Raw genomic sequence first — 27,088 nt, forward strand, 5'->3', positions numbered from 1 at the left:
TTCCAAACATATATTCTTTGGTGGTAGAGCTGTAAGGGACATTAGACTGTTTCTTTAAAACAAAAGCGCCACAAGTGCCAGTTCATATGCTAGTTGTCAATGAAAGAAAACACAATAATTTTGGCTAAGACATCAATACTTAGCAGCTATGATCTGCCACAGTTTATCCATGCAAATAACCTATAGGTCACTAACAAAGCTGTTAATAAATACGCCTGTCTGTAAACACCACACATTTTATCTAGGGCAGCATACAGAGACCACAGGTTCAGTTACTCTATTTTATGTTAACTTAGAAAGCTACACGTTGATCAATAGTTTGCTGTTTGCATGGTAAATGAACCACACCATGAAGGGACTTTAAACTACTACCAATTTCAGTAAATCATTTTAATCAAGTCTGGTTGTAATTACATTGAAAGCTTAATTGTATTAAGGATGTCCATGATTTCTTAAATTTGGACCACTGCATGAAGACATTCCAAAACAAAATGTGTTGGATTTAGGGGGTTATTACTGAATATGAAAATACCACCAGTGCTAATAAGCCAGCATATTTAATTTTGTCCTGTTGGCTCAAAGGGATATATTTAAATACATGAATTATGGGGGGGGAGAAATAGTAACCAATGGTCCATGTTTTAACTGAAGAACTGCTCACTCTGGGTCTTTTCTACATATTTACAAATGGTCCATATGGCTCAAACATAGTAATGCACATTGTGACAGGGCCAGGCTAGCTGGCTCATATGTCATATGAAGTTTAGCCGGGTCACGGAGCACTTTTGTGTCCGGTTCTGTATACTGTGACCCGGTAATATATTATATTGTGTTTATTGTGTAACCGGCCCAGAGACTGATGTGGATTCAGCCCCAGCCTTCAAAGAGACGATCCTATAATCTGGCTGGGGCTCTTAATCAGCCAACACAGCCCTGTCTGCCCAGACGGCACCCGCACTACAGGGGGGATAACACAGGTGGGGGAACCCATTGTATTCTGTAATCCCCTCACCTGATACATCCCCTGTATACTGATGGGATTTGTGATGGGATGTGGCTGATGGGATTGGGGGTTGGGTTCGGTACACATTGCATTGAGATTGTATATAAATTCTGTGTGTTTGTAATAAAGAGAGTTCTTCTTGGTTTACTACGAATGGTGGTCTGGATGATCCGTGGATAGCTGAGTGCTATCCGTATGAGGGACTGACTGGTGATTCCTCAGCCCTCAAACAGGGGTACCCAGCCTTGGGTACGGTGACCCTGTAACATTGGTGGCAGCGGTGGGAACAGTCATCTCTTCTGCCGGGGTAGAGCAGCCAGGGTTGTTGGTGGGGACATGGGTCGGAGCTTTTGGCTTCCTCCTCCGCTTCTTTTTGCTGGCGAGGACCTCGGTTCTTCTCACCAGGGCAGGGGCTGAGGAGTAGGTGAAGAGGACCTCGGTCCCACTCCCGCAAGTTGTAGTACCATGCTCCCAGTCTCCTTGTAACTCCTGGAGCTCCACTCTCCGCAGCAATTCTTTATAGTCCCTCTCGAGCTGCCATTCCTCTTGGACCAGGCAATCCATAACAGCCTCCAGCTCGGGGGGAATAGCATAAACCAGGACTTCTGCACGGTTGTCCCAGATTGTATCCCTGCGGTACTGGCAGGGGCTTCCGAAGGACGAGTCAAATTGGAAGGCATCATATATCAGTCCTGGGTCGATGGGGCTATACAGCATCAGAGGGTCGCTGTGGTCTTCACCTGCTAACTGCTGGGAGAATCCCTGGTAGCGGCTCTGGAGGTCGAGCTCTGCATATATGAGACCCCTCAATTCGTCTTCCCACTCCGGCAACGGGTTGTCCCCCAGGAGTGGAACTCGTATATCCCACATTGTCCAGTACTGCGCCCAGTACGTTTCAAAGTGGGGATGGGAGAAATCATCCCTCCAGTCTGCAGGCGCAGACTCTAACTGCCATTGCTGGTGTTCCAGCTCACACACCTCGGCTGTAACCCGGTCTGTCTCATCCTCTGGTTCTCGGAAGGGTTGGATATCCTGGTATGATATTTTGGGGGTCTGTTCCCCTAGTCTGGGAGATACAGACCCACTCTGGCTCAGTTCCTGGTGACACATTTTAATCACCGCCGTCACTTGCTCCGATGTAGCCCCTCCTGGGTACAGGGATAGGTGCCATAGAATGTTCTTTTGTAGAGCACTCAGTCCGAGGATCTCCTCTGGGGCATCCTGGTGCCGGTCCATCTCTCTGCAGTCCGCAATCAGAGTAGCCTTTCTTTTGCTACAAACCTCCAGGAGCTCTCTTGGTGTCTCTCGTCTGCAATCCCAGTTGGTGGTTTGGATTTCACCCAAGTCGTGGGATTCATCCCACCGCTGCCAACCAATGTTACAGGGTCACCGTACCCAAGGCTGGGTACCCCTGTTTGAGGGCTGAGGAATCACCAGTCAGTCCCTCATACGGATAGCACTCAGCTATCCACGGATCATCCAGACCACCATTCGTAGTAAACCAAGAAGAACTCTCTTTATTACAAACACACAGAATTTATATACAATCTCAATGCAATGTGTACCGAACCCAACCCCCAATCCCATCAGCCACATCCCATCACAAATCCCATCAGTATACAGGGGATGTATCAGGTGAGGGGATTACAGAATACAATGGGTTCCCCCACCTGTGTTATCCCCCCTGTAGTGCGGGTGCCGTCTGGGCAGACAGGGCAGTGTTGGCTGATTAAGAGCCCCAGCCAGATTATAGGATCGTCTCTTTGAAGGCTGGGGCTGAATCCACATCAGTCTCTGGGCCGGTTACACAATAAACACAATATAATATATTACCGGGTCACAGTATACAGAACCGGACACAAAAGTGCTCCGTGACCCGGCTAAACTTCATATGACATATGAGCCAGCTAGCCTGGCCCTGTCACACACATTGTATGTGTTTATTGACACACACACACCAATTTTGTATTCGGAAACTGAGAGACAAAGAATAAAGTCCCTTCATGATTTTATTAGGATGTCTGAATACCTGAATTTCAGCATCAGCAGACTGCAGTAGCATTGTAAGAACAGGCAATGCTCCTTCTCTGCACAGAATGCTCTTGATCCGTTCTAGAAATAAACAGCAGATTATGTTAAAGACCAACTTAAAAATACCAAATATTACGTTATTCCATTCGCTTTAACGTTAGTGTTAAGTCTCCTGAAAACGCCCTCTTTAGTGAATATGGAATCAGTAAAAATTGCTTTTTGCACACAATTTCAAGCTGGGCTAATAGATAACACCATCTGTGTTAACATGCATTTAAAAGTGATACTTCTTAGTAAACTACCTGATCGAGTTAAGTTGAGAATAGCCCCAACAGCATTCTGCTGAACTCGAGGATCATAAGACTTGGCCAGGGTGAGCAGAGGCAGGATTCCTCCAGCAATCCCTATAGCCTCTCGATTGGATTCTGTAAGACAGCAACACATTCAAACGTTAGAAGTTTGCATTATATGTTTGTCAACATGTTATAAAAGAGTCACAAAAACGTGTCTTTCTTTCAAGGGACACTTTAGTGTCTAATACAGCCCCATCAATGACTAATGCATAATAAAGTACTCTGTAAGCATTTAGCATTTACTTTGATGCATATTATTTAAAGTGTAAAGAGGAAAAAGAAGCAAAAGCACTTATCTTTAGTAGAAGCTGCAGCAAACCAGCCCCTCCATCATCACGTTTTCACACCACTTAAGACTGCCTGAAGCAGCCAATCAGTGGTATAAAAACGTGTTCCCATTGAAATGTGCATATAATGGCTGGCGTGCCAAAAATAAACATAAAATGAATGAAACTATAAATAACTGCCTGTATGTTAACATTTTTAAACACACAATTTCAGAGATGTCTGAATTAAACATCTGCATTTACATTTCCTCAGCACAGGGCTTCAGTTAATGGCCCCACTGGAGGCAAGTAGATCAGAACCAGTTACATCCACATGTTCCTATCTTTTCTCTTTCCACAACCATTTTTGTCTTTGTGAAAATCTTTTTTTCCATTAAATTTTTTTATTGGATTTTCCATTTCTTATGACATCTCTTGGCAACATACATTGTGTCAATGGATTTCACATGGTTGGTTTCTACATGTGGTAAGATATCATAGCAGCTCTTCATTGTGTCTAGTATTTCACATACAATACCTGCACTTGTTACACAATCACAACCTGAAACTAGAGAAACTATATATAACAAAAAAACATCAAGGATTGGTCACAAGAAAGAAATTAAAGACTCCAAAGCAAGGTACTCACCAGAGATTGCGAGGGTCATGATGCATGCGCAAGAATTACACTGTACAGCTGAATCTCCAGACTCCAGAAGTTCTAGCACAGGTTCAAGTAAACCAACCTGAACAACAAGTTCCTTATTTACTGTGCAAAGGGAGAAGCAAAACAAAAAAACAGTGGTCCTTTAAAAGCGGATCTATTAGCTGTGGCATATAGCCATGGAGGCCACCTAGGTGCAGCTAATGCCAGCCCTTAACTCACAAGGTGTCTGACCAGGGGCAGCTTTAACATACAAGCCACCGGCTACAGATAAATGAAAAGGTGCCACAGAGAGTACAAAATCTCACTGGGACTTTGGGCCAACAGCAATTTTACTCCCTGGAAAATGAATTACACAGAAGAGGCTTATAGTAGATAATACAGAACAATTAAAAATGTGAAAGTATAGCATGTATCATTTTCATCACATGCAGAAGACACCAAAGTTGCATTAGAGCACACTAGGTCATAATGAGTTACGATTTGCATGAAATGCATGTGACATTATGCTAAATACGTGTTGCTTGTGCCTCTTTAAAGCAACTTTTAAATGTGTTTATATGGTAGTGATACCATTAACTTCTCATATAAGAACATACGACAGCTACATACAATCATAACTATGTCTTGCCACTCTCATATCTTACTTATTGTTAATTATTCATTATTATTATTATATTTACATATGTCCTTAATGTTGCAACTTACAGTTTCCTTCAAGAAGAAAATTCACTAAGGACAGCGAAGACATCTGTTGGACTTCTAAATCACTAGACTGAAGCAAAGCCTGGTAGGGCTCCAAATATTCAGCCGGCAATTGGGTATTCACTAAAACAGGGGAAATCGAAAGGTTTAATTGGAGAATAAGGGTTCATAAAATGATAGCAAATATTAACTCCAAATATACACTCTATATATTCTTACGCCATAGCACCAGTTGTCTTGAATGAGAAAAAAATCCTAACACAAAATCAACCTAAGTTTCATACAGTAACTGTAGACTAAATTGAACTGAAAATGTACACACATAACGTGATCGTGCAAAACAGCTGAGAAATGTTAAGGTATGTTAGGTCCTATGTAAATACAGGTCATTGTGGGTGCCACATGTTCCATGATCAACATGCACAAGTGTCAGGGTCCGCAACTCCGGGTCCGCCAAAGCGACTCACCCGAGTACCCGATGCCCGCGGGTACTGAATCCCGCAACGAGTCTCCAGCTTCTTCCTCCTCTGCCAGCATGTCTGCCACCAGGCGCGCGCGTGCCCTCAACAAACTTTATGCGTCCCCGAATGGAGACGCCAGGGTACGCGCACGGATGGCGTCACGGCTGGGGGCGAGGCTTCCCCCAGGCGGCAAGTTTAAAAACTGAGCACTGAGATTAGCTCAGTGCTCAGTGATTGTTCTTCCTATTGAGCTCCAGTGCGTTTATGCTTTCTCCTTACGATTTCTGTGTACCGACCCTGGCTTGCCCTCGACTCTGCTGCTCTCTATATCCTGACCCTTGGCTACTAAACAGCGTTCCTGATATTTTTGGTTTCCTGACTTTGGCTTTGGATTTTGAACTCGCGGCTCGCTATTTCCTTGACCACGGCTTCGTTCCTGACTTCGGCTTATTCTCGCCTGCCCTATTTGCTGATTCCTGGGGTTACGTATCTGCATACAGGACTCCACCATTGTACCAATCACACAGCCTCACATAATCACTGAGCCCTATGGAGCCCGCAGGACGACCTGACACGTTCGCTTAAGCCAACAAATGGCTTCCTTGAACCAGTCTTTGCAAGAACTCCAGGCAAGTCAAAACCATCTTAGGCACCAGGTGCAACTGCTCCAAGTTCCCCAATGCCGCTCCTGCAGAACCAGCCGTGGCCCCTCTACCTCTCAACATGGAGGGTGCCTCGGCCATTGAACCTCAAGTTCCTCTCCCGGAACGATTCACGGGTGACCATAAGAAGTGCCGAACTTTCATTACTTCCTGCCAAATACTGTTTAATCTAAAGCCCAGAACCTACACCTCCGACTATGTCCGTGTCCATAACGTCATTTCTCTCCTCTCTGACGAACCTCAACAATGGGCTCATCACCTCCTCCACAGCAGCAGTCCGTTACTGGATTCATTGGCCTCTTTCCGTCAGGCTCTGGATTCTATGTACGACGATCCTTTCAGAACTTCCTCGGCTATCACCTCTCTGAGAACCCTCAAGCAGGGTAGGCGCCCCATTGAGGAGTACATTACTGATTTCAGATGCCTGGCTCTGGACTCCTTGTGAAATGAGCCAGCTCTCCACGACCAATTCCGTTGGGGCCTCTCGGAACTGGTGAAAGACAAACTTGCTCGCACTTCCATCCCTTCTGGTCTAGAGGATTTCATCACGTTATCCACCCAGATTGATCGTCGGCTCCGTGAGAGAAGACTCGAGCGTCAATCCTCACCCTCTGCTTGATCGCCTGCCTCTCCTCCTGTTTCTAATACCTCGCTCCCACCCGAGGAACCTATGCAAATAGGTATTGTCCGTGGACCACTGTCTCCTGCCGAAAGGGAACGTCGAAGATCGTTGGGGCTCTGCTTATATTGCGGCAGAGCTGGCCATTCCTGCAGAACACGTGCCCGATTCCGTAAGGGTAAGGAATCTATCACACGGTTTCAACTTCATATTACCTACCGTCCGGGGTCCCGTAATACCAAAGCCGACTCGCTCTCCCGTATGCATGACGTTCCCACCATGAAGACTCCTGAAACAGATAACACCATTTTATCCCCTACACAGTTTCTTGCTATGACCCGAACCATCTGGGACTCGGTCCGACAGTACTCTTCACGCAACCACTTACCAGAGGTTCCTGGTCTCTACTATCACAATGACCTCGTTTTTGGCCCTCCAGAGGTTCGTTTACAAGTCCTACAGGCCTTTCACGATACACCCATCGCCGGACATGGAGGTATCCTACAAACATCGGATTTGATCCAGCGGTCTTTCTGGTGGCCTACACTTAAGGAAGACGTGAAGGCCTTTGTATCATCCTGTTCTATGTGTGCTCGAGCCAAGGAGATACCTAAGCGTCCTACAGGCCTCCTACAGCCTCTTCCTGCCCCATCTAAACCATGGAGAAGCATATCGATGGATTTCATCACCGACCTTCGCTTTTTGTTCAAAATATATTTCGGTTACATGGCCTACCTGATGACATCACATCTCATCGGGGCTCGCAGTTTACCTCACGTTTTTGGAAAGCGTTCTGCAAACAACTCCATATTCAGCGTTTTCTCTCCTCTGCCTTCCATCCTCAGAGCAACGGTCAGACGGAGCGTACCAATCAAACGCTCAAACAATATCTTCGGTGTTACACAGCCTACTTACAGGACGATTGGTCTCTTTTCTTACCGTTAGCAGAGTTCGCGTATAATAGTCATATTCATCGCTCCATCAATATGTCACCGTTCTTTGCCAATTATGGATATCACCCTACGATGCAGTGTTGTCCCCTCGGTTTCTGAACACACCAATAGACTGACCAAAACCTTTTCCCTTCTTCACGAAACCCTAGTCACGGCTCAACGTCGTTACAAGAATTTTGCGGATCGTCATCGCAGCATTACGCCACTCTATCAAACTGGTGACAAGGTCTGGCTCTCTACTAGGCACCTCAAACTATCATGTCCTACTAGGAAGCTGGGTCCCAAGTACATTGGACCTTTTATTATTAGCCGTCTCATCTCCTCAACAGCAGTAGAATTGAAGCTACCTGACTTAATGTCCATCCATCCCGTGTTCCATGCATCGTTGCTCAAAACGTGGAGTAATAATCCGTTCCCAGGTCACCTTCCTAACCCACCTCCTCCGGTTCTAGTAGACAATATCCCTGAATACGAGGTCGAGAAGATACTAGACTCCAGGTACTATCATAGAAAATTACAATACCTTATCCGCTGGAGGGGTTATGGCCCGGATGAAGTTTCTTGGGAGCGTGCCGACATCGAACATGCTCCAGAGCTTCTCACGTCTTTTCATAATCGGCACCCTGATCGTCCAGGTCCTGAGAGAGTCCGGAGACCTCTCGTCGGGAGGAGGATCTGTCAGGGTCCGCAACTCCGGGTCCGCCGAACCGACTCACCCGAGTACCCGATGCCCGCGGGTACTGAATCCCGCGACGAGTCTCCAGCCTCTTCCTCCTCTGACAGCATGTCTGCCACCAGGCGCGCGCGCGCGCCCTCAACAAACTTTATGCGTCCCCGAATGGAGACGCCGGGGTACGCGCACGGATGACGTCACGGCTGGGGGCGAGGCTTCCCCCAGGCGGCAAGTTTAAAAACTGAGCACTGAGATTAGCTCAGTGCTCAGTGATTGTTCTTCCTATTAACTCAATAGGAAGAACAATCACTGAGCACTGAGCTAATCTCAGCGTTTATGCTTTCTCCTTATGATTTCTGTGTACCGACCCTGGCTTGCCCTCGACTCTGCTGCTCTCTATATCCCGACCCTTGGCTACGGCGTTCCTGATATTTTTGGTTTCCTGACTTTGGCTTAGATTTTGACCTTGCGGCTCGCCATTTCCCTGACCACGGCTTCGTTCCTGACTTCAGCTTATTCTCGCCTGCCCTATTTGCTGATTCCTGGGGTTACGTATCTGCATACCGGACTCCACCATTGTACCAGCCACACAGCCACACAACAAGATAAAAAAACAACATGCACAAGATAAAATTCATAAGGATTGATTAATTGTTTTGACAGTGGAAACCAAATGAATGCTACTACTTCTCTAAATTAGCACTTTCCACCAGAAGAGCTTTTATCACCTTGTTTGAATCTGATCACCTAATACAGTGTTATCCAAGTTCTAGGATTCAGAGGATGCCTTTATGGACTTCAAAAAAAAATTGGTGAAACCCATTGGTACTTACATGTAAAAGTAATATTGGGAACCTAGCTCCTGAACCCATGAAGTGTCCACAAATTTGTAGCCACTCCATACTGGAACATCCATTAGGCACATATCTAACTCAATACAGGGGTGTCCAAGCGCTTCATTGGATAATCCGACGAGTGGAGGTGCTATGAATGCACATAGTAGCTGTGGACGCCCAGGCTGCTATTGCCAGGAGTCCGGAGTGTCTTAATTTGGCACTGGATCGATTTATCTAAGACCTTAAGGTTCTTTTAAACTGTTTTGTACCACCAGATGCAGTGGTCAGACAAGACCAAGTACAGCATAGGGGATGATATTGAATTTTCATGAGTTATGAAGAGGATGCCTAGAGTCTGCCTACTTTTCTTTAATGTAAGGCTCAAAAACTGGGTTGGCAAGAACCTAATCCAAAACCACAGCCTCCAGAGTATTTTATAGTGACAGCAAGATACTGCCTGGCTGAATTCACTTCACCAAATATCAATGTGCAGCCTACCGAACCTCTACACTTAACTGCATAACTAAAATCTTTGATATTAGCGGTAATGAAACCTAGACTTGGTTTTGGTTGCTATTTGAAATCCTTGGGATGCATAATAAAACATAGGATTTGAAGGGTTTGAACAAATTTGGGAAAACAAATCTTTTTTTCTGAGGTCCATTGACTTCAGCTTATAAGCAACTTTTAATTTAACACAGACATTCTATATAGAGAAAACTGACATTAATTAACATACTTACTGTGTTGGCTCATATGTAAGTAGTAAAGTGCAGCAGAATGCTGTAGGTCTGCATTTTCTGAAAAGGCTAAAATCTTTAGGGCATCAAGAGTTTCCTTTCCAAGTGGTGATGTTTGCAAACCTTCCAAAATATCAAAGAGAAAGAGAAACATGTTAATATTTACCTGAATTTGCTTATATTCTGCAGTACTTACTGTTACAAAGGCGGTAACGCAGTAAGGGTTAAAAGGGATGGTGTTACATAGGACAATGTTACGAGATTAAGCCATAAATAAATGGCAGCTACTACAGTAGAAAACGGATAATCCCATTTCTTAACATCTGAGAAAGCATTCACAGCATATAAAATCTACCCTTCTCATTGAATTGGGACCTTTACAAAGATGTAGATGGTTAGTGTTCTACTGAAGTTCCCTTAATTTTAGAGCTTTATAATTGACTATTCATAGAACAGAAGCATAATTACAGTATTTGAAGGTCGTTTTAAGGAGTTCTACTGAAACAATGGCAGAATGGAAAACTTTGTTTAAATCTTGGCCCCTCATTCTTCTGGAAAATATTCTGTGAATTATCAGTTAATTTCCCATGTTCTCTCTGCACAACATATTTCATCTGTGTTCTCATGGATACAGACACATTGGAACATCAATAGGCAAGAACAATATCTCTTATTTTTCTTTTAAATATGTTCCTACTTAATTAATTTGGCTATGATTAGTAACAACATCAATGTCAAACATTTTAAAACATTTCTACTTTGTATATTTATGGGTTCCAGTTGTTATGTATAGTTATTTACAGAATTGTGGTAGTTTGTATAAGAGGAGTAATATTTCTACTCATAAATTCAAAATGTAAGAATCTGTTTTGATTAAGTACCGAAAGTTCAATATGCTTTACCGAGTCTTCTGCAACATGCATCAAGTTCAAACAATTACTATACAGTATGCCAGAGGACCTCTTAGACTCTCAACAGTTTTATAAAGTTGTTTTCAATATTTAGTTTTTTTGGCTACTTTAAATAACAAATGATCAAACATTATCTAGATTTGTGTAGCACCTGGGAACTTTTAGGTATTGCCCTGGAATATAATGATTTTCACTTCCATCTTATGTTTCACGGGGAATGGACATCTTATTAAGCTGTAATTAAGTAAAACACCAGTAGATCCATGCAGAATGTGAATGCATTCTAGCAGGGCTGTGCGCCCTGTTAGAATGCATTCACATTCTGCATGGATCTACTGGTGTTTTACTTACTGACAGTGTTTATGCAGGCAGCCACTCCTTAGAGCTAGCTTAATTTTTAAATTAGAAGCCATTAAGGGATGCATACACTTTAATGTAAAGTCAGGTGTGTGCCAGGGGACAGATGGCAAAGTGGGTAATTGTTCTGATAATAAAATCTTTGTGAATCTTTAGCGTTCAGTCAACGTTTACACTTTGAATCAGGGATATGCACCAACATTGCTCATGATCCACATTTACTGTGGTACTGGGGGTCTGTGGTGGACAATTTAATGATGTTCTATGGACCTTCACAAACATTGCCATGGTTGTCTATCCCTTCTTTGAATTGTTAATTTCTGTGCTCCCTTTTCACAGATCTCCAGACAGGCTGACTTCATCTAAAAATACATAAGTGACTTTGGACGCCGGCATATCTGTGCATGATACGTCCTTGTGACAATACATTTGCAGGCTCTTAATGGCACTGTGGTTTTCTAGTAAATTAGAACAGATGCAGTGGCATTATTCCAGTTTGGTAAGGGGCCCCCATTCCCCCAGCTTGTGTGTCGCCTGTTTATAGTACTGAACTCTGTACAGAATTGTTATATTCTTTCAAAGGTATGTAAAAATTATATTAACATTGATTTAGTGATATTGATATCTTTTTTTTTCTTTTGTCTCTTAGGGAATTGTTGTATCTTCTTGGCTATTTTGCAATTCTACATTACAAAATGTACTGCTATCCAACCCTACCCGGCTGGGCACTATGCGAAAAAGTCATTGCTCCCTTAATAAATCAACCAAATAACCAAATGTAATTGATAATTGTGTTTACTAGATACACCCAGGAATGAATGCTGCCAGCCCTGTTGAACCTCAAGATAAATTAAATAGAATGTGTCTTGCAAAGTGAAGTGGGCTAAGAGGTCTCAAAAAGCAAAAGATAAGAAACCAAGTAACTGATATTGATCAAATGGTTATAAAGTCATTTCTAAGGCTCTTGGACTCCAGTGAACCATTGCGAGAGCCATTATGTACAAATAGAGAAAAAACTTGAAACAGTGGTGAACCTTCCCAAGAGTGGCCAGCCTACCAAACAGTCAAACACAGTGATGGTCTGGGGCTGCTTTGGGCAACTTGGCGTAGATGATGGAATCATCTGCTCTTTATCAGAAAAAGAAGAATGTCTGGTCATCGGTTTGTGACCAAAGCACACAAGCACTGAATGGCGCAAAAGCAAAAATCTAAGAAATTGGGAAGGGGCAAATACATTATCATAGAACTGTAAATTTTGCATGTTAGTTCCATGAAACTGGTAACCCCAAATCCTTTGCTTTAGTTCCAAAGCAATCATCCAGACTATTGTAATGTTTGTACCTCTTCTGCTATTACGTTAACAGAATACAGCAGAACTCCAGCCCTCAAGCTGCAAACAGGCCACATTTTGGTTTCCAAGCTTGAGCACAGACATCTCAGTTGTCTTCAGGCATGGATAAACAGAATGTATGGCCCTTGTAGACCTAAGCATTTAAATTTTGTGTAAAATCTAGAATATGATCACTGCAATTCTTGGGCTCTAGGTTTTATTTTGGGTTTTTATTTGTATCTTAACCTATAAAAATTGTAAACAAATGTATTAATTGAAAGAAAAATAAATTTGCTTGGATTTGTTTGGATTGGTCTTCTACTCATGACCACTTTGTTGCAGATCTGCCACAGTTTCTATGTCCACGTCAATAACCTGTTTTGAGTGATGGGTCCCTTTAAGGAATTATCACGACCTTGCACATTCACAAATATGTTGGAAGAAGGCAAACATTATTCTACGATTCAGTATTTTCCTATGCATAATTTCATCAACATATGTATGAATAGTACAGTCACTATATGGTTCCTTGTTGTGCAATGTTGTAGTGTCGTCAATGAAAATGAAGCCGGAGAATAGAAAGAGATTGTCAGGGTAATTGCGATTAGTTTTACAATGGTTCCTCGTTTGGTTATACAAGAGGTAATCACTTGTACATGATAAATTCCATTTTCTGCTTAATGTGGGGAGAGTTAAATTAATTGGAAATACATTAAACACCTTGTCCAAGTAAAAAGTGCCAACATGATTAAAAGGTTGCCGATCATCTGTGCTGTGCTAATAATGTAAAAATAAATTGATTAAAAAGGAAATGTGTGAGAACACCATGTCCTGGTGACCGTATCGCAGAAGAGAGATTCATTGAGGGAAACCATCAATAACGCTGATGCATGAATTTTGAGATACATTTATTCAATGAGCCTGGAATACAAAAAGACGAAAAATGCTTTTAAGCATTTAAACAGTACAATCAGTGGAAACCAAAAGCAAACATCCATATCCTGTTTTAGTAACATGAACGTGGTAGCTCCCAGTGAAAAAGGCTTTCTCGGAGAGAAAAAAAAGGACGCAGGGCCATCTTTAAATAAAATAGAGCATCATAAATGAATGTAAAACAAACCAATAGACAAATGATTTATTAAATAAGCCATAGTATAATTTATAAAAAAATATTTTCACTTGGCTTTTTTTCAAAATGTTCTGTTGTAAATAATAAAAAAATACCAAATATGACTAAAGAAAAATTACTGTAAGATATTACTAAGAATAATAAATATTGGCATTAAATTGCTATTCTGTATATAGATTGCACATAGCCTCTGTGTTTGTTTAAGTAAGACATGAAGCCAACATGTTATAATTTATATATAAGATATATATTTAATATTTTATATACAATTCACACTGCAGTATTATCATGCTATTTTTCGAGATATTTTAGGCACATCCACAGCTGATCAAACACGTGTGGTTGGTACAGGAAAGGAAACAAAACTAAACTACTCCCTCCTGGATACAAAGGCTAAACAGTGAATGGCTTATCTCATGCATTAATACTGTCCATTATAACAGCAGTTAAGGAAAGGTAGACATCCCACATGGAGCCCTCAGGACCACTAGGAAGGATGGTAATTAGCATTCATTTAGCACATCGGAGGGGGGCAGCAGAACAGAGATCATTCGATGTTATTAGTCAATGCTGACAGGGATGAGGTCACCATCTTACCTGCCTCCATGTGATTGAGGAATTCCTGGGCAGCAACCTTCTCGTGGTTTTGAAGGACAGGTTCATAAAGCTGCCTCACTTTTCTGCTCCTGGTTTTCAAGCAGCAGCACTCACTTAAGAGGATCATGCACTCCTTTATTCGCTCCACTATTCTGGAAGAAAGGCTCTTGACAAAGCTCAAGAAGTCCTGTAGGATCTGTGCACACCTTTCACACAGCCGACCCATGATGAAATGGTCTTGTTCGAAGATGGATTGTGTGTGTTGCCTCTTGAATTCCTAGAACGTGTGACGTCAGCTATTGCTCCAAAGAGGACATCACATAGCCATTGTAAATGGGATACAGACAGATTGAAACCAACAACTGCCTGGTTGTCTTTATTTCGTTTGTTGTTTTCATGTATTGTGTTGCTTGTGTTACATGGTCTGTCTATCTGCTCTGTGCGATGGAGGTTGCAGACAATGCACAGTGCAACCTTCTGTGGGATCACAGTGTGATGTAATGACAACCAACAGCTCCGCCCCCTCCCGGCTTCTCCGTTCCCATTGGGGCTTTAGAGATTGAGGCTGAGCTCAGGACAATGAGAACAGGTTTTTCAAGTCTATCTCTGAACAAATGCACTGGAAAGAAACGCTAATATTTCATAATTCTTGTTATGTCTGAATCAGTTATGCAAAATACATATTTGACAGCTTTTTGTGTGTTTTTTCCTTTGTCAACATCCAAATAGTTTTTGTTGTTGAAGTGCTATTTTCTATATTCCTTCTTTAACTGTTCAGTCTCATACCTCCCAAGTATTACATTTAAAGCACTCCAGATACCCCAGTGAGATTACCTACTGTCCCACTTTTGATGGTGATCGAGGGGTGGTTGGAGAGATCAGATGATCCCCAGACGATGCCGCCGAGCTAAAGAATTGATGAAGGCCTGTGATTTATCAGCACGCATGCCTGGGAACTATTTGGGTTTGACTCAGTGTCTTTGGGGTAGTTTCTTCATGATGTTGGCATGTAATTTGTGTTACGCCATTCCAACTCCATGCCCAAGTTCTACACACCCCTTAACCACTTTACCTTGTTCTCTGCCCACTTCTTTATCACCGACCTGCTGCCATGCCCCAAACCCCAACTCCCACCAAACCCTACAGAAAAGATGTCCCACATTGAGATACATGGCATCAATGGGGATCAGGCCAAGGCAGATGCCCGATGGGCTGTTACTCAAATACTTCAGCTCCAGCCACAGATCAGTTCCTGCAGTGTTCAGCCAGTGGCTGGATAAGTGTGGCAGCACAAGTATAAAATGTGTCTGTGTGTCCAGATGGCGTTCGCATGTACTTCATGTGCCAGGGCCACCTACTTATCCCCTGGTGACGATGCATAACTGTTTCACAAATGAAGAATAAAGCCAAAATCGTAACCGAGTTATAATGATATGTTAAAACGTAATTAATAGCTTTTATTGATGCTTTTATTCTAAGTGTTTTTTTGGATTTGATGGAAATGTTCCTATGTTTGTTTTGTCAAGAGACCCATCACATGTATAGGAGATGCAAACTTTTTATAGTTTGCTTGTGAGCCATTTAACACACAGATCTACATTTTGGTATGACTGTTACATTCTGTAAAATGTTGTTTCAAATCAGTTTGGAAATTACCACAATCACAATTTTTGCAGTTTTCATGTCTGCAACATCTTTGTGAATCCCCTAAAATTAGTTTTAAGTATCATAGTTGGCTCTAGTTCATCACAATTAGAAGCATAAAAATCAGCAACACAGGCATGACCAGGCCAAACAAGACAGTTGTGCATCCCCAATGACACACTGTCACATCTTCAATTAGTCCACATTATACCTTAATGTCCTCATTCACTACTATGCCATGCCTTCCAGCATATTAAAAAGTTGTAAAGTTTGTGTGCTTTTTTACAGAGCATTCTGGAGCTCTGCATCCAGAATTGGACATACCGTACTTGTAGTTTTTATGTATTATTATGATCACACTTTTACACGAAACGAATACAAAATTAACAATAACATTACAAATAAGAATATACAGCCTGTTGTCAAATCCAGCATCATCAATGAAGAATGCATATTAAAGTATTTAGAATATACACTGCTCAAAATAATAAAGGGAACACTAAGATTACACATCCTAGATCTGAATGAATGAACTAATCGTATGACATACTTGCGTCTTTACATAGTTGAATGTGCTGACAACAAAATCACACAAAAATTCTCAATGGAAATCAAAGTTATCAACCCATGGAGGTCTGGATATGGAGTCACACTCAAAATCAAAATGGAAAACCACACTACAGGCTGATCCAACTTTGATGTAATGTCCTTAAAACAAGTCACAATGAGGCTCAGTAGTGTGTGTGGCCTCCACGTACCCGTATGACCTCCCTACAACCCCTGGGCATGCTCCTGATGAGGTTGCGGATGGTCTCCTGAGGGATGTCCTCCCAGACCTGGACTAAAGCATCGGCCAACTCCTGAACAGTCTGTGGTGCAACGTGGCATTGGTGGATGGAGCGAAACATGATGTCCCAGATGTGCTCAATCAGATTCAGGTCTGGGGAACAGGCAGGCCAGTCCATAGCATCAATGCCTTCCTCTTGCAGGAACTGCTGACACACCCCAGCCACATGAGGTCTAGCATTGTCTTGCATTAGGAGGAACCCAGGGCCAACCGCAGCAGCATATGGTCTCACAAGGGGTCTGAGGATCTCATCTCGGTGCCTAATGGCAGTCAGGCTACCTCTGGCAAGCACATGGAGGGCTGTGCGGCCCCCCAAAGAAATGGGCCCTCATACCACCCTCATGGAGTCTGTTTCTGACCGTTTGTGGCCTGCTGGAGGTCATTTTGCAGGGCTCTGGCAGTGCTCCTCCTGCTCCTCCTTGCACAAAGGCAGAGGTAGCGGTCCTGCTGCTGGGTTGTTGCCCTCCTACAGCCTCCTCCACGTCTCCTGATGTACTGGCCTGTCTCCTGGTAGCGCCTCCATGCTCTGGACACTATGCTGACAGACACTGCAAACCTTCTTGCCACAGCTCGCATTGATGTGCCATCCTGGATGAGCTGCACTACCTGAGCCACTTGTGTGGGTTGTAGACTCCGTCTCATGCTACCACTAGAGTGAAAGCACCGCCAGCATTCAAAAGTGACCAAAACATCAGCCAGGAAGCATAGGAACTGAGCAGTGGTCTGTGGTCACCACCTGCAGAACCACTCCTTTATTGGGGGCGTCTTGCTAATTGCCTATAATTTCCACCTGTTGTCTGTTCCATTTGCACAACAGCATGTGAAATTGATTGTCCATCAGTGTTGCTTCCTGAGTGGACAGTGTGATTTCACAGAAGTGTGATTGACTTCAAGTTACATTGTGTTGTTTAAGTGTTCCCTTTATTATTTTGAGCAATGTGTATATATATAAATATATATATATATATTACCTGTAACAGGAACAAAATAAAGCTACTTACCCCAGCACTCACAAGCTTATAATCGATCGGAAGGGTGAGTGAGGCTGATTTGATTGTAATGAGAGTGTAGTGGAGATGTCAGTGGCCTGGTGATCTCAAAGATTGCTTAATTTCAGAATCCAGGTAGCAGGGCTACTACTAGGATAGATTGTCTAACAGAATAAGTTAGGGAATACCATAAAATAGGCTTAGCACAGGATATTTTTTCAAGATGTAAGCAGGAAGACCTTAGAGGAGACACAAGTTGTGCACAGAAAAGAGGGCAGTTAGGCGACTAAGTGGAGATAAGAGCAGATACGTAGGGTAGGGAAGTGTTGTTAAAGGCTCTGCAAGTAAGGTTCAGGGATTGAAATACTAATCCGGACGGTGTGAGGAGCCAGTGAAGGCTCTTGTAAAGTCGGCCAGCCAGTAGATAAAGTGCAATGGGCCAAGAAAATTAGTCTGGGGAAGGCAAACAAAATGGATTGGAGTTGGAAAGGTGGGAGGTTTTTTTGTAGGTGAAGGAAGCAAGTGAATCCCTGTGCGAGAGCAATTAAGTCAAATATAACACTGAGCTAATAAACTGTTAGATGGTAACATTGCTGATTATGATGAAGATATCAGGAATTTGGGATACAGGCGCAGCGGAAATGACCAACTTCTCAACCTTTGAAGGAGACATTAAAAGAACACGTTAAAAGAACACAGAAGGAGACGTTAAAATTTAGAGGGGTAAGATTTGAGCCAAGAGAGAACTGTGCCACAGATACCACTGAAATAAAGGGATCGCAGGAGAAGGTGGGTTAACAGTATCAATGGCTGCAGATGATGTGTAAGTTCAGTCTTAGTGGTGAAAGCTCTCTTAGTAGAGGGCATTAAGTAAATGGGGGTGTTTCCTATGAGGGACACTTTTTTTTTTAAATTGCTGTCATGGAACTCACCAATACAAGCAATTGCACTTTACAATGTGCCGCTTGCATCGCCACTTAAAACACGCTTTTTTGTCAGCATAGTCATGCATTTTAAAAAAAACAACACGTTGAATTGAATTGAATTCCCATGAGGCTCAGTCAGACATACTACTTCCATGATGTTAGCTGTGAATTACAATTCCCATGATGCTCATCCAGCCAGGTGTCCACCATAATGCTGGCTGAGTATCATTGGAAGAGTCAACAGGGTCCTTACACACTGCCTTTACACACACCTGCCCATAAACACACATATACACTGCCTTTACACACACACACATATACACGTACACTGCCCTCCCACACATACACATACATATACACTGCCCTTACACACACACACACATATACATGTACACTGCCCTTACACACATACACACTGCTCTTACACATACACAGACACATGCACTACCCTTACACACACACACAGATACAGGTACACTGCCCTTATACACACCTGTCTTTACACACACATATTATTATTATTATACTTTATTTATAAAGTGCCGACAGATCCCACAGTGCTGTACAAAGAAGAAAATGTAACAGATAACGACAAGTACAATACAGCAATTGACATACAGATACAAGAGGAATGAAGGGCCCTGTTCCTGCAGGAACTTACAATCTAGGTGACACACATACACTTCCATTACACACACACGTATGCAAATACACTGCCCTTACACACACCTGCCTTTACACACATATACACATACACTGCCTTTACACACACATATAAACATACACTTCCCTTACACACACATATACACATACGCATATACACACCTGTGTTTACACACATATACACATACACTGCCTTTACTACACTGCTCTTACACCCACCTGCCCGTACACACACACACAAGCTTACAAACATGCATATCACACATGCATATACATACACTGCCCGTACACCCCTTTTTCCCCATCTCTTACAGCCTCCTCCATCCACCATCCTTCTTCATCCATCCTGTGTGAGCGAGAGGTCTATCACTTCAGACAGACGCGCCAGCTATTGATGCAGAGCACGGGGGTACAACCTCATATCCCTGCGCTCGGCATTTTTTGTAGCGATTAGGGAGCAATAAAGCTGAAGTGACACACCTCACACTCCTTAATGTTGAACCGACTAGAGGGAGATTGTGATCTTCCAACTAGTCCTGCTGGCTGCAGCTGCTGATCTGGCAGCTATGAGCCCCCTCGCAGCTAGACCCAAGGTGAGTACCACTCTCGCCTCGTCCTTCCTCCGCCCCTGCAATGCGGGACAGAGGTAGGGATAGGTGGAACAGAGTACTAAAATCCGGACTGTCCTGCCCAAATCGGGACAGTTGGGGGCATGTTGAACCAATAACTACTGGCAATAATACAAGTTAAAAGTACATTGAAAGATAACAAGCTGTCAGCCAGTACACATAGAAACATAGTATTTGATGGCAGATGAGGACCATTCTGCTTATTTTTCTGATGTAAAGACTCAAACCTTAATCAGCCCTCACTCTCTTTTTACATTCATATATGCCATGCATATTAAAATTCATTCACTGTATTAGCCTCTCCCACCTCTTCTAGGAGGCTGTTCTACGTATTTACCACAGCATAAAAAAGGTCACATTGTTTATACTTTGGGCTTTATAATATAAATAACTTAATTGCCAAGAATTGCTAATGTTTTCATCATTTGGTTTTTCAGCACCGCAAGGCTGTAATTTTCCCAAACAACCACTAGATGTGCTCTACGCCTCTTCCCGAACAGCCTTTACACTAATGATGCCGCACTGGACGTTCTTTAAACCCTGACGTCATTGCGTATTTTCTTCCGCCTTTGGATGCTTCCGGCGCCTCCTCCGCCTCTTCCGGATACTGGCTCCTCCTACTGAAATCTAGCTACAAGGAGGAAGACAACGGTGAGAAATGGCGTCTGGAAGTGATATGGGGCAGTTGTGAGTGGCCGCCGCTGCTCACCTTCTGTCAGGTGCGTTGTGCTTCTCGCTCTGCACCGGAAGTGCGTGTAGGAAGCTACGCACTGTATCCGTGACGAAGCCGCAGGGACGGGGATGGGTGCATGAGTAACACCTGGGAGCAGTTATAATGCATGTCATGGAGCTGCTTCCCGCTGTGTTCCCACGCAAAGCACCCGCATCCACGCAATTTTATAGCTGGGGATTTATTTAAGTGTACTGCTTATCAGCGTTTATACCTACATCTGTATGCATGACAGTACGATCCCCTGCTTGCCATTTGGATACTGTGAGGTAACAGCTCGTTGCGTACAAATAACAGCCACAGAGTAGATATTGCCAAAAAAAGAAAAAAAAAATCCCCCATTATCATAAACATTAGGGATGCTTGCCAGTGGTCTCCAACAAGATGGCTGCCAGTCTCCATGGTGTCCAAGCATGTGTCTTTGCTTGCTCGTCACTTAAGGGCACCCACGATGAGCTGAAATTTATTTTATAAATAACATATATATATGTGTGTGTGTGTATATATATATATATATATATGTGTTAATGTGTGACCCACCTTGCATCTGCTAGCCTATCAATAAAAGGTATGGGTTCTGTTATTGGTGATGGTTTAAAACTAATAGGAGGAATACCTTAACAGAACGCAGCTTCTTGTAGTGAATGGGAGGCCTCAGTAAACATGCATCCTTTAGGTGACAGTAGTGTGGCATACGGGCAGGAAAATCACCAGGTACACACGGCCATCTCAAATTCAGTCATTGGGCTCGTGTTGTAAAAGCGGAAAAACATTTGTAAATGCGTGATTGCGATGTATGTTTTCCGTACTGTATTCAAATAGCTACTTCATTTTCTTGGATCCCTGGACTCTTGAGAGTGTTATTAAGATTGGGGAACTGGCATTGCAATAAGGCATCGTGAGGATGGTGTAAAAGGAAAGCTAATTATAGCGTGACCAATCAGCCACATCCTAATTGGCGCTAGAACAGCCAGCTGCAACCATTCAAGGAGGGTCAGTGTTCAAGGCTCGCTTGGATTGGTTGTCCATTCTGCTTTGCGCCATCTTTCCTGCAGGAAATCATTTTAACCCACCGCATAACCGATAAATCCCTGTTCTCTATTGACATTTTCTTCACCTGATACATCATTGGTCATCAGATAACTAAAGCTGGTCAGCAGTTTTGGTATTCCTGTTCCTCTGTCCGATGGCTTTGATTTCAGAATATCCCAAAGCTGGATATATCTATGTAGCATATAAGAGTCTCTATATGCAAGCATGCTGCTGCTGGGGTAAAAACCTACGCGGATGGTTTCAGCAAATACAAAAAGCAAATAATTTTGTCTTGCTTAAAATAAAGATAAATTGTATTGAAGTAACACAATGACTTAAGCAAAGATTAGACAATCTTGTTATGACATATATGCGTTGTTATGCTACTGGGTCCTATCACAAGTAACCTAAAGCAGGCGAATTTAGAGGGTTCTCTCTCTATTCTGTAATGCGGAATAATAATAAGCGTTCATTGGTTTAATTTAGCAGTTTTGGCTCTTACCCGTGCCATCGGCTATAATGCACCAAGATGCAGGTGGACCAAATTGTGTCAAAAGCTATGCAAATATAATATAGAAATGATCAAAAGGTTAGTACCGTGTTAGCCGTGGAAAAACAGGAGAAAAGTATAGTTAAGAGGGTACCATTTATTGGCTGAGAGTTTACCTGCAAGCTTTCAAGACCAAGTTGTTAGGTCTCTTCCTCAGGCATTAAGGGACCCAACAACTTGGTCTTAAAAGCTTGCAGTTAAACTCTGGTAGCCAATAAATGGTATCATCGTAACTATACTTTTCTAATGTAATATAGTACAGACATATTATTTTTGTGCTGCTGTGATTTAGGGATATTAGCCTAAATATTATGTTGTTTCAAATGACATACACACATTAAAGAAGCATGGATGGTATATTTTTAAAGGAAACAATAATTGAATAATAACTGTTTTTCTGTTTGCAGAGACATTATAAGGAAATACACCACACTGGTATAGCAGCAAGTCATAATTATAGGTAAGAAACTTTCAATATATTTGTTTGTCTCTCGCATACATCAGCAGTATCACTTCACGCCTCTCCATAAAGACATAAAAAGTTATGTCTTTATGGAGAGCTCCATTTTCAGGATATCCATTATCAATCCCAGACAAACCAAAGAAGGGGTTCACACAAGGCAACACACTAGAGCCCTGCTCCGCTGATTTTGTGACCATTACCTCCGGCAATATGTGTGCCGCTCCCGCAACATATGTGTCCAATCCCACCTGCTCCCGCAACATATGTGTCCAATCCTGCCCGCTCCTGCCACATATGTGGTCAATCCCGCCCACCCCCTTACCTGAACTGCAGGTTTCCTGCGTACTCCCGCAAGGCTGCCTTCGCGTTGCTCCCTCTTCTCTTGTTCCGGCCAGGGGAAGCAGGAACTGAGCAGAGTCATGTGACGTGACGTAAATTCACGTGACTCCGCAGGATTCCTGGGCGGAACAAGGGTAGAGACGCTGTTAGGGAGCAACGTGAAGGCAGCCTTGCGGGAGTGCGCCGGATTACCGGGACCCGCAGGTACATTGTCTGACTGCCTGCTTCCGCCCGCAACACCAGAAACCACTGGCACAAATACATATGGGCAAACTGTGATATGGGGGGATCATTTCCGCTTAAGCTGTGATATACAATTCTTGTAATAATTGGATGTCAAGATTATGAACTTAATGTATATGTTTTTCTTGGGAACGTACACCCGGGTCTGTTTATTTTGTTGATGAAATCAAATCAAAATTTATAGCAAATGCTTGGACATTGCATTTAGTGTTGAAAGCAATCCATGTTTAACTACATGATGTAGTGAAAAGTTTGTAGCACAAATTCCAAACAAGATTGCAGCTGGAATTCTTAAACCCAGATGCGTTATTAGTTTCATTATCATGAGTTGAAAGACCCCCACCGGCTGACAGAGAATCGAGGTCTCCTGCAGAGGATCATCTCTGTCAGCCGGTGGGAGTCTGCATCGCACAGACAGCCTCCGTTACTACCCTTCACTTACGCTGAGGCTTCTATGAAGCTGCAGTGAAAGTGCCTGTCAGCAACGGAGTCGGGAGAGAGGCAGAGCGGTGTATGGGAGGGGGAGGAGTCAGAGGGGTGTATGGGAGCCACCCTCCCATACACCACTCTTGCTCCTCCCCCTCCCATACGCCACTCTGCCTCTCTACCCGGCTCCCTGGTGTCTTCTGAACCTCCGTTGCTGACAGGAGGCAGAGTGGAGGATGGGAGGGGGGAGGAGGCAGAGTGGAGTATGGGAGGGGGGAGGAGGCAGAGTGGAGTATGGGAGGGGGGAGGAGGCAAAGTGGAGTATAGGAGGGGGAGGGGCCAAAGTGGCATATGGGAGGGGGAGGAGGCAGAGTGGAGTATGGGAGGGGAGTAGCCACAGTGGTGTATGGGAGGGGGAGGAGCCACAGTGGTGTATGGGTGAGTTATAGTGGTGTATGGGGGGTATTATGAATTTCAGGGCATATAGGGGGTATAAGGCATATCGATATTAGGCATATCAGGGGGGCATAAAACATATCTGGGGGTAAAAGGCATATCGGGGGCACAGTGGCATATCAGGGGGCACAGTGGAATCTGGCATATAGGAGGTATAAGGCATATATGGGGGCAGAGTGGCAAGCTTGGGGTCAGATGTGCATAACCGGGGGCAGTTTGGTAAATAAAAGAAAATATAAACAAGGCTTTTTTCTCATAGTTTTTATTAAATATGAAAAATATTAATATTTACTAATAACTTTGTATTAAAACCTAGTTTGAGAAACACCGTGTTCTTGTAGCTTTTATTATTATGTCAGTAAAATAAGAAGGTGAATTGGCCATTGCAATAAATAGATGAAAGTGTAAATTGTATGTTTTTATTACATTATTTTAAATTTTAAAAAATTGCATTTTTTTTATCCGATTAATCAAAAAAATAATCGGCCAACTAATCGATTATTAAAATAATCGTTAGTTGCAGCCCTAGATGTGACTGGACTGAAGCATGTGAGGGTGGGTTGTGGTGAGGAGGGAGATTAAGGTATCATATGGTGATATTGTCATTTTTGCTTTTAACCCCTTCGTGACAAAGGCTGATTTTACTTTTTGTACCCTTCGTGACAATGGCCGTTTTAACATTTCTGTGCTGCTCGTGTTTAGCTGTAATTTTCTTCTTTCCCGTTTACTGAACCCACACACATTAGATATTGTTTTTTTCAGGACAAGAAGGGCTTTCTTTAGATGACATGGTTTTGATTGTATCATATTATTTACTATTAAAAAAAGTATAAAATATGGTGAAAAATTTAGAAAAAAATGACTGTTTCTAACTTTTAGTTGAAAAATCTTTTACTCATCTATAAAAGGTAATAAAAAAAACCTGCTAAATAGATTCTATTTGTCCTGAGTTTAGAAATACCCAATGTTTTTTATGTTTTTTTGCTTTTTTCTGCACGTTATGGAGCAATAAGTACAGGTAGCGTTTTGCTATTTCAAAGCCATTTTTTCCAAATCTGGTAATTATTCCCTCCATGTGCCATTTCGGGTATCTTTGAAGCTGGCCAATGCAATTTACCCCATCAAATCATATATTTTTGAAAACTAGACAGCCCAGGGTATTCCAAATGCTGGTATTTTAACCCTTTCCAAGCACTTATTCTACCATCAGCCTTTGTCAAACTTTATGGTAGTAATTTTTTTGCATTTGTTTTTTCACACACATTTTACTTTAGGTATGAATAAACAGGTTCTGGTATCTGTCACTATCAATAAACACCCCAATATGTGTTTAGCAACATCTCCTGAGTACAGTGATACCTCACATGAATGATTTTGCCTGGCTGTTTGGGGGCAAAAGGGCCACATTTGGGGCATGCACATTTTTCAATGTTGAACTTTGGCATTTGGGGATCCACTGCCCATGCCCTATTTGGTACATCTTTGAGCCGGGCCATTTCAGTGTGCCCAATAAAGCTATATATTTTTGAAAACTAGACACCCCAGGGTATTTCAAATGCTAGTATTTTAACTCTTTCCATGCACCATATCTACCACCAGTCTTTGTCAAACTTTGTGGTAGTCATTTTTTTGCATTTGTTTTGTCACACACATTTTACTTCAGGTATGAATTAAAAAGTTCTCGTATATGTCACTATCACAAAACACCCCAATATGTGTTCAGCAACATCTCCTGAGCGCAGTGATACCCCACATGAATGATTTTGCCTGGCTGTTCGGGGGAAAAAGGGCCACATTTGGGGCATGCACATTTTTCAATGTTTAACTTTGGCATTTGGGGATCCACTGCCCATGCCCTATTTGGTACATCTTTGAGCCGGACCATTTCAGTGTGCCCAACAAAACCATATATTTTTGAAAACTAGACACCCCAGGGTATTTTAAATGCTGGTATTTTAACTCTTTGCATGCACACATTTTACCCCCAGCATTTTTGTGTGTGTATTTTTCCCACACACACCTACTTTATGTATGAATTTACAGCTCCTGGTATATGCCGCTGTCGCATGACACCCCAATATGTGTTCAGCAACATCTCCTGAGTACAGTGATACCCCACATGCATGGGTTTGTCATTTTTGGGGGGAACCAAAAGGCCACATTTGGTACGTGTGCATTTTTCTAATTGGAAATTAGATGTGTGGCCATCCTTCCCCCCTTGTTAATTGGGACCTTGTTGAACCCCATCAAATCATAAATTTTTTAAAAGTAGACACCCCATGGGCATTTAATATGCCAGTATTTTAACTCTTTCCATGCGAGAATTGTTTTAAGCTAATATGCAAATTTTAGGACTTGCTCACAAAAATATATTTTTTATATATATAAATATTTTTTTTTTGCCTTTTTTAATTTTTTTAACATTTTGAACTTGAAGGTTCCCCTGATAGTGACATCAGTGGGAAATTATTTTTACATTTTACTGTTTTTTTACTATTTTTTTTCTAATTATTATTAATTTTATTTAATTTTTAATTTATTTTTTCTAATCACACTGTGATTAGAAAGCTGAGCTCCATTGACTTGCATGGTTGAATGCAGTACCTATATTCAACCTGCAAGTGGAGCCAGAGTTCTCTGAGAGGGTCAGGAGACCGTCTAGCGAACCTTTTCATCTTTATTATTTTTTCTCCCGGGCCGCCGCCATCTTGCTGATGGCGAAGATCACCGGCAGCTGCGGCTGTGACCGCTCTCCGGAGCGGTCACAGTCCATCCCCAGGTAAGTGTTTGGTGTCGCTGGATGCCTCCTGATCGAGGCATTCCAGCGACACCATTTAAGTTTTTAAATGGTTTTAAAACGG

General features: G+C 42.6%; 1 protein-coding gene across 1 annotated transcript in view; it reads right to left on the reverse strand.

The window, feature by feature from the left end:
- LOC149275611 (uncharacterized) overlaps positions 1-14,516 on the reverse strand; it is a 32,565-nt gene extending 18,049 nt beyond the window's left edge. The window contains exons 1-6 of the mRNA XM_089504527.1: positions 14,291-14,516; positions 9,970-10,089; positions 5,026-5,145; positions 4,303-4,422; positions 3,337-3,459; positions 3,033-3,115 (exon numbers count right to left, since the gene is read on the reverse strand). Coding sequence (XP_089360653.1) covers positions 3,033-3,115; positions 3,337-3,459; positions 4,303-4,422; positions 5,026-5,145; positions 9,970-10,089; positions 14,291-14,516 — 792 coding nt within the window. The remainder of the gene's footprint in view (positions 1-3,032; positions 3,116-3,336; positions 3,460-4,302; positions 4,423-5,025; positions 5,146-9,969; positions 10,090-14,290) is intronic.
- Between the last annotated feature and the right edge of the window lie 12,572 nt (positions 14,517-27,088).

Source organism: Sceloporus occidentalis, unplaced genomic scaffold, assembly GCF_023333645.1.
Source record: "Sceloporus occidentalis isolate IW3139 unplaced genomic scaffold, rSceOcc1.0.p SCAF_275, whole genome shotgun sequence".
NCBI lineage: Eukaryota > Metazoa > Chordata > Lepidosauria > Squamata > Phrynosomatidae > Sceloporus > Sceloporus occidentalis.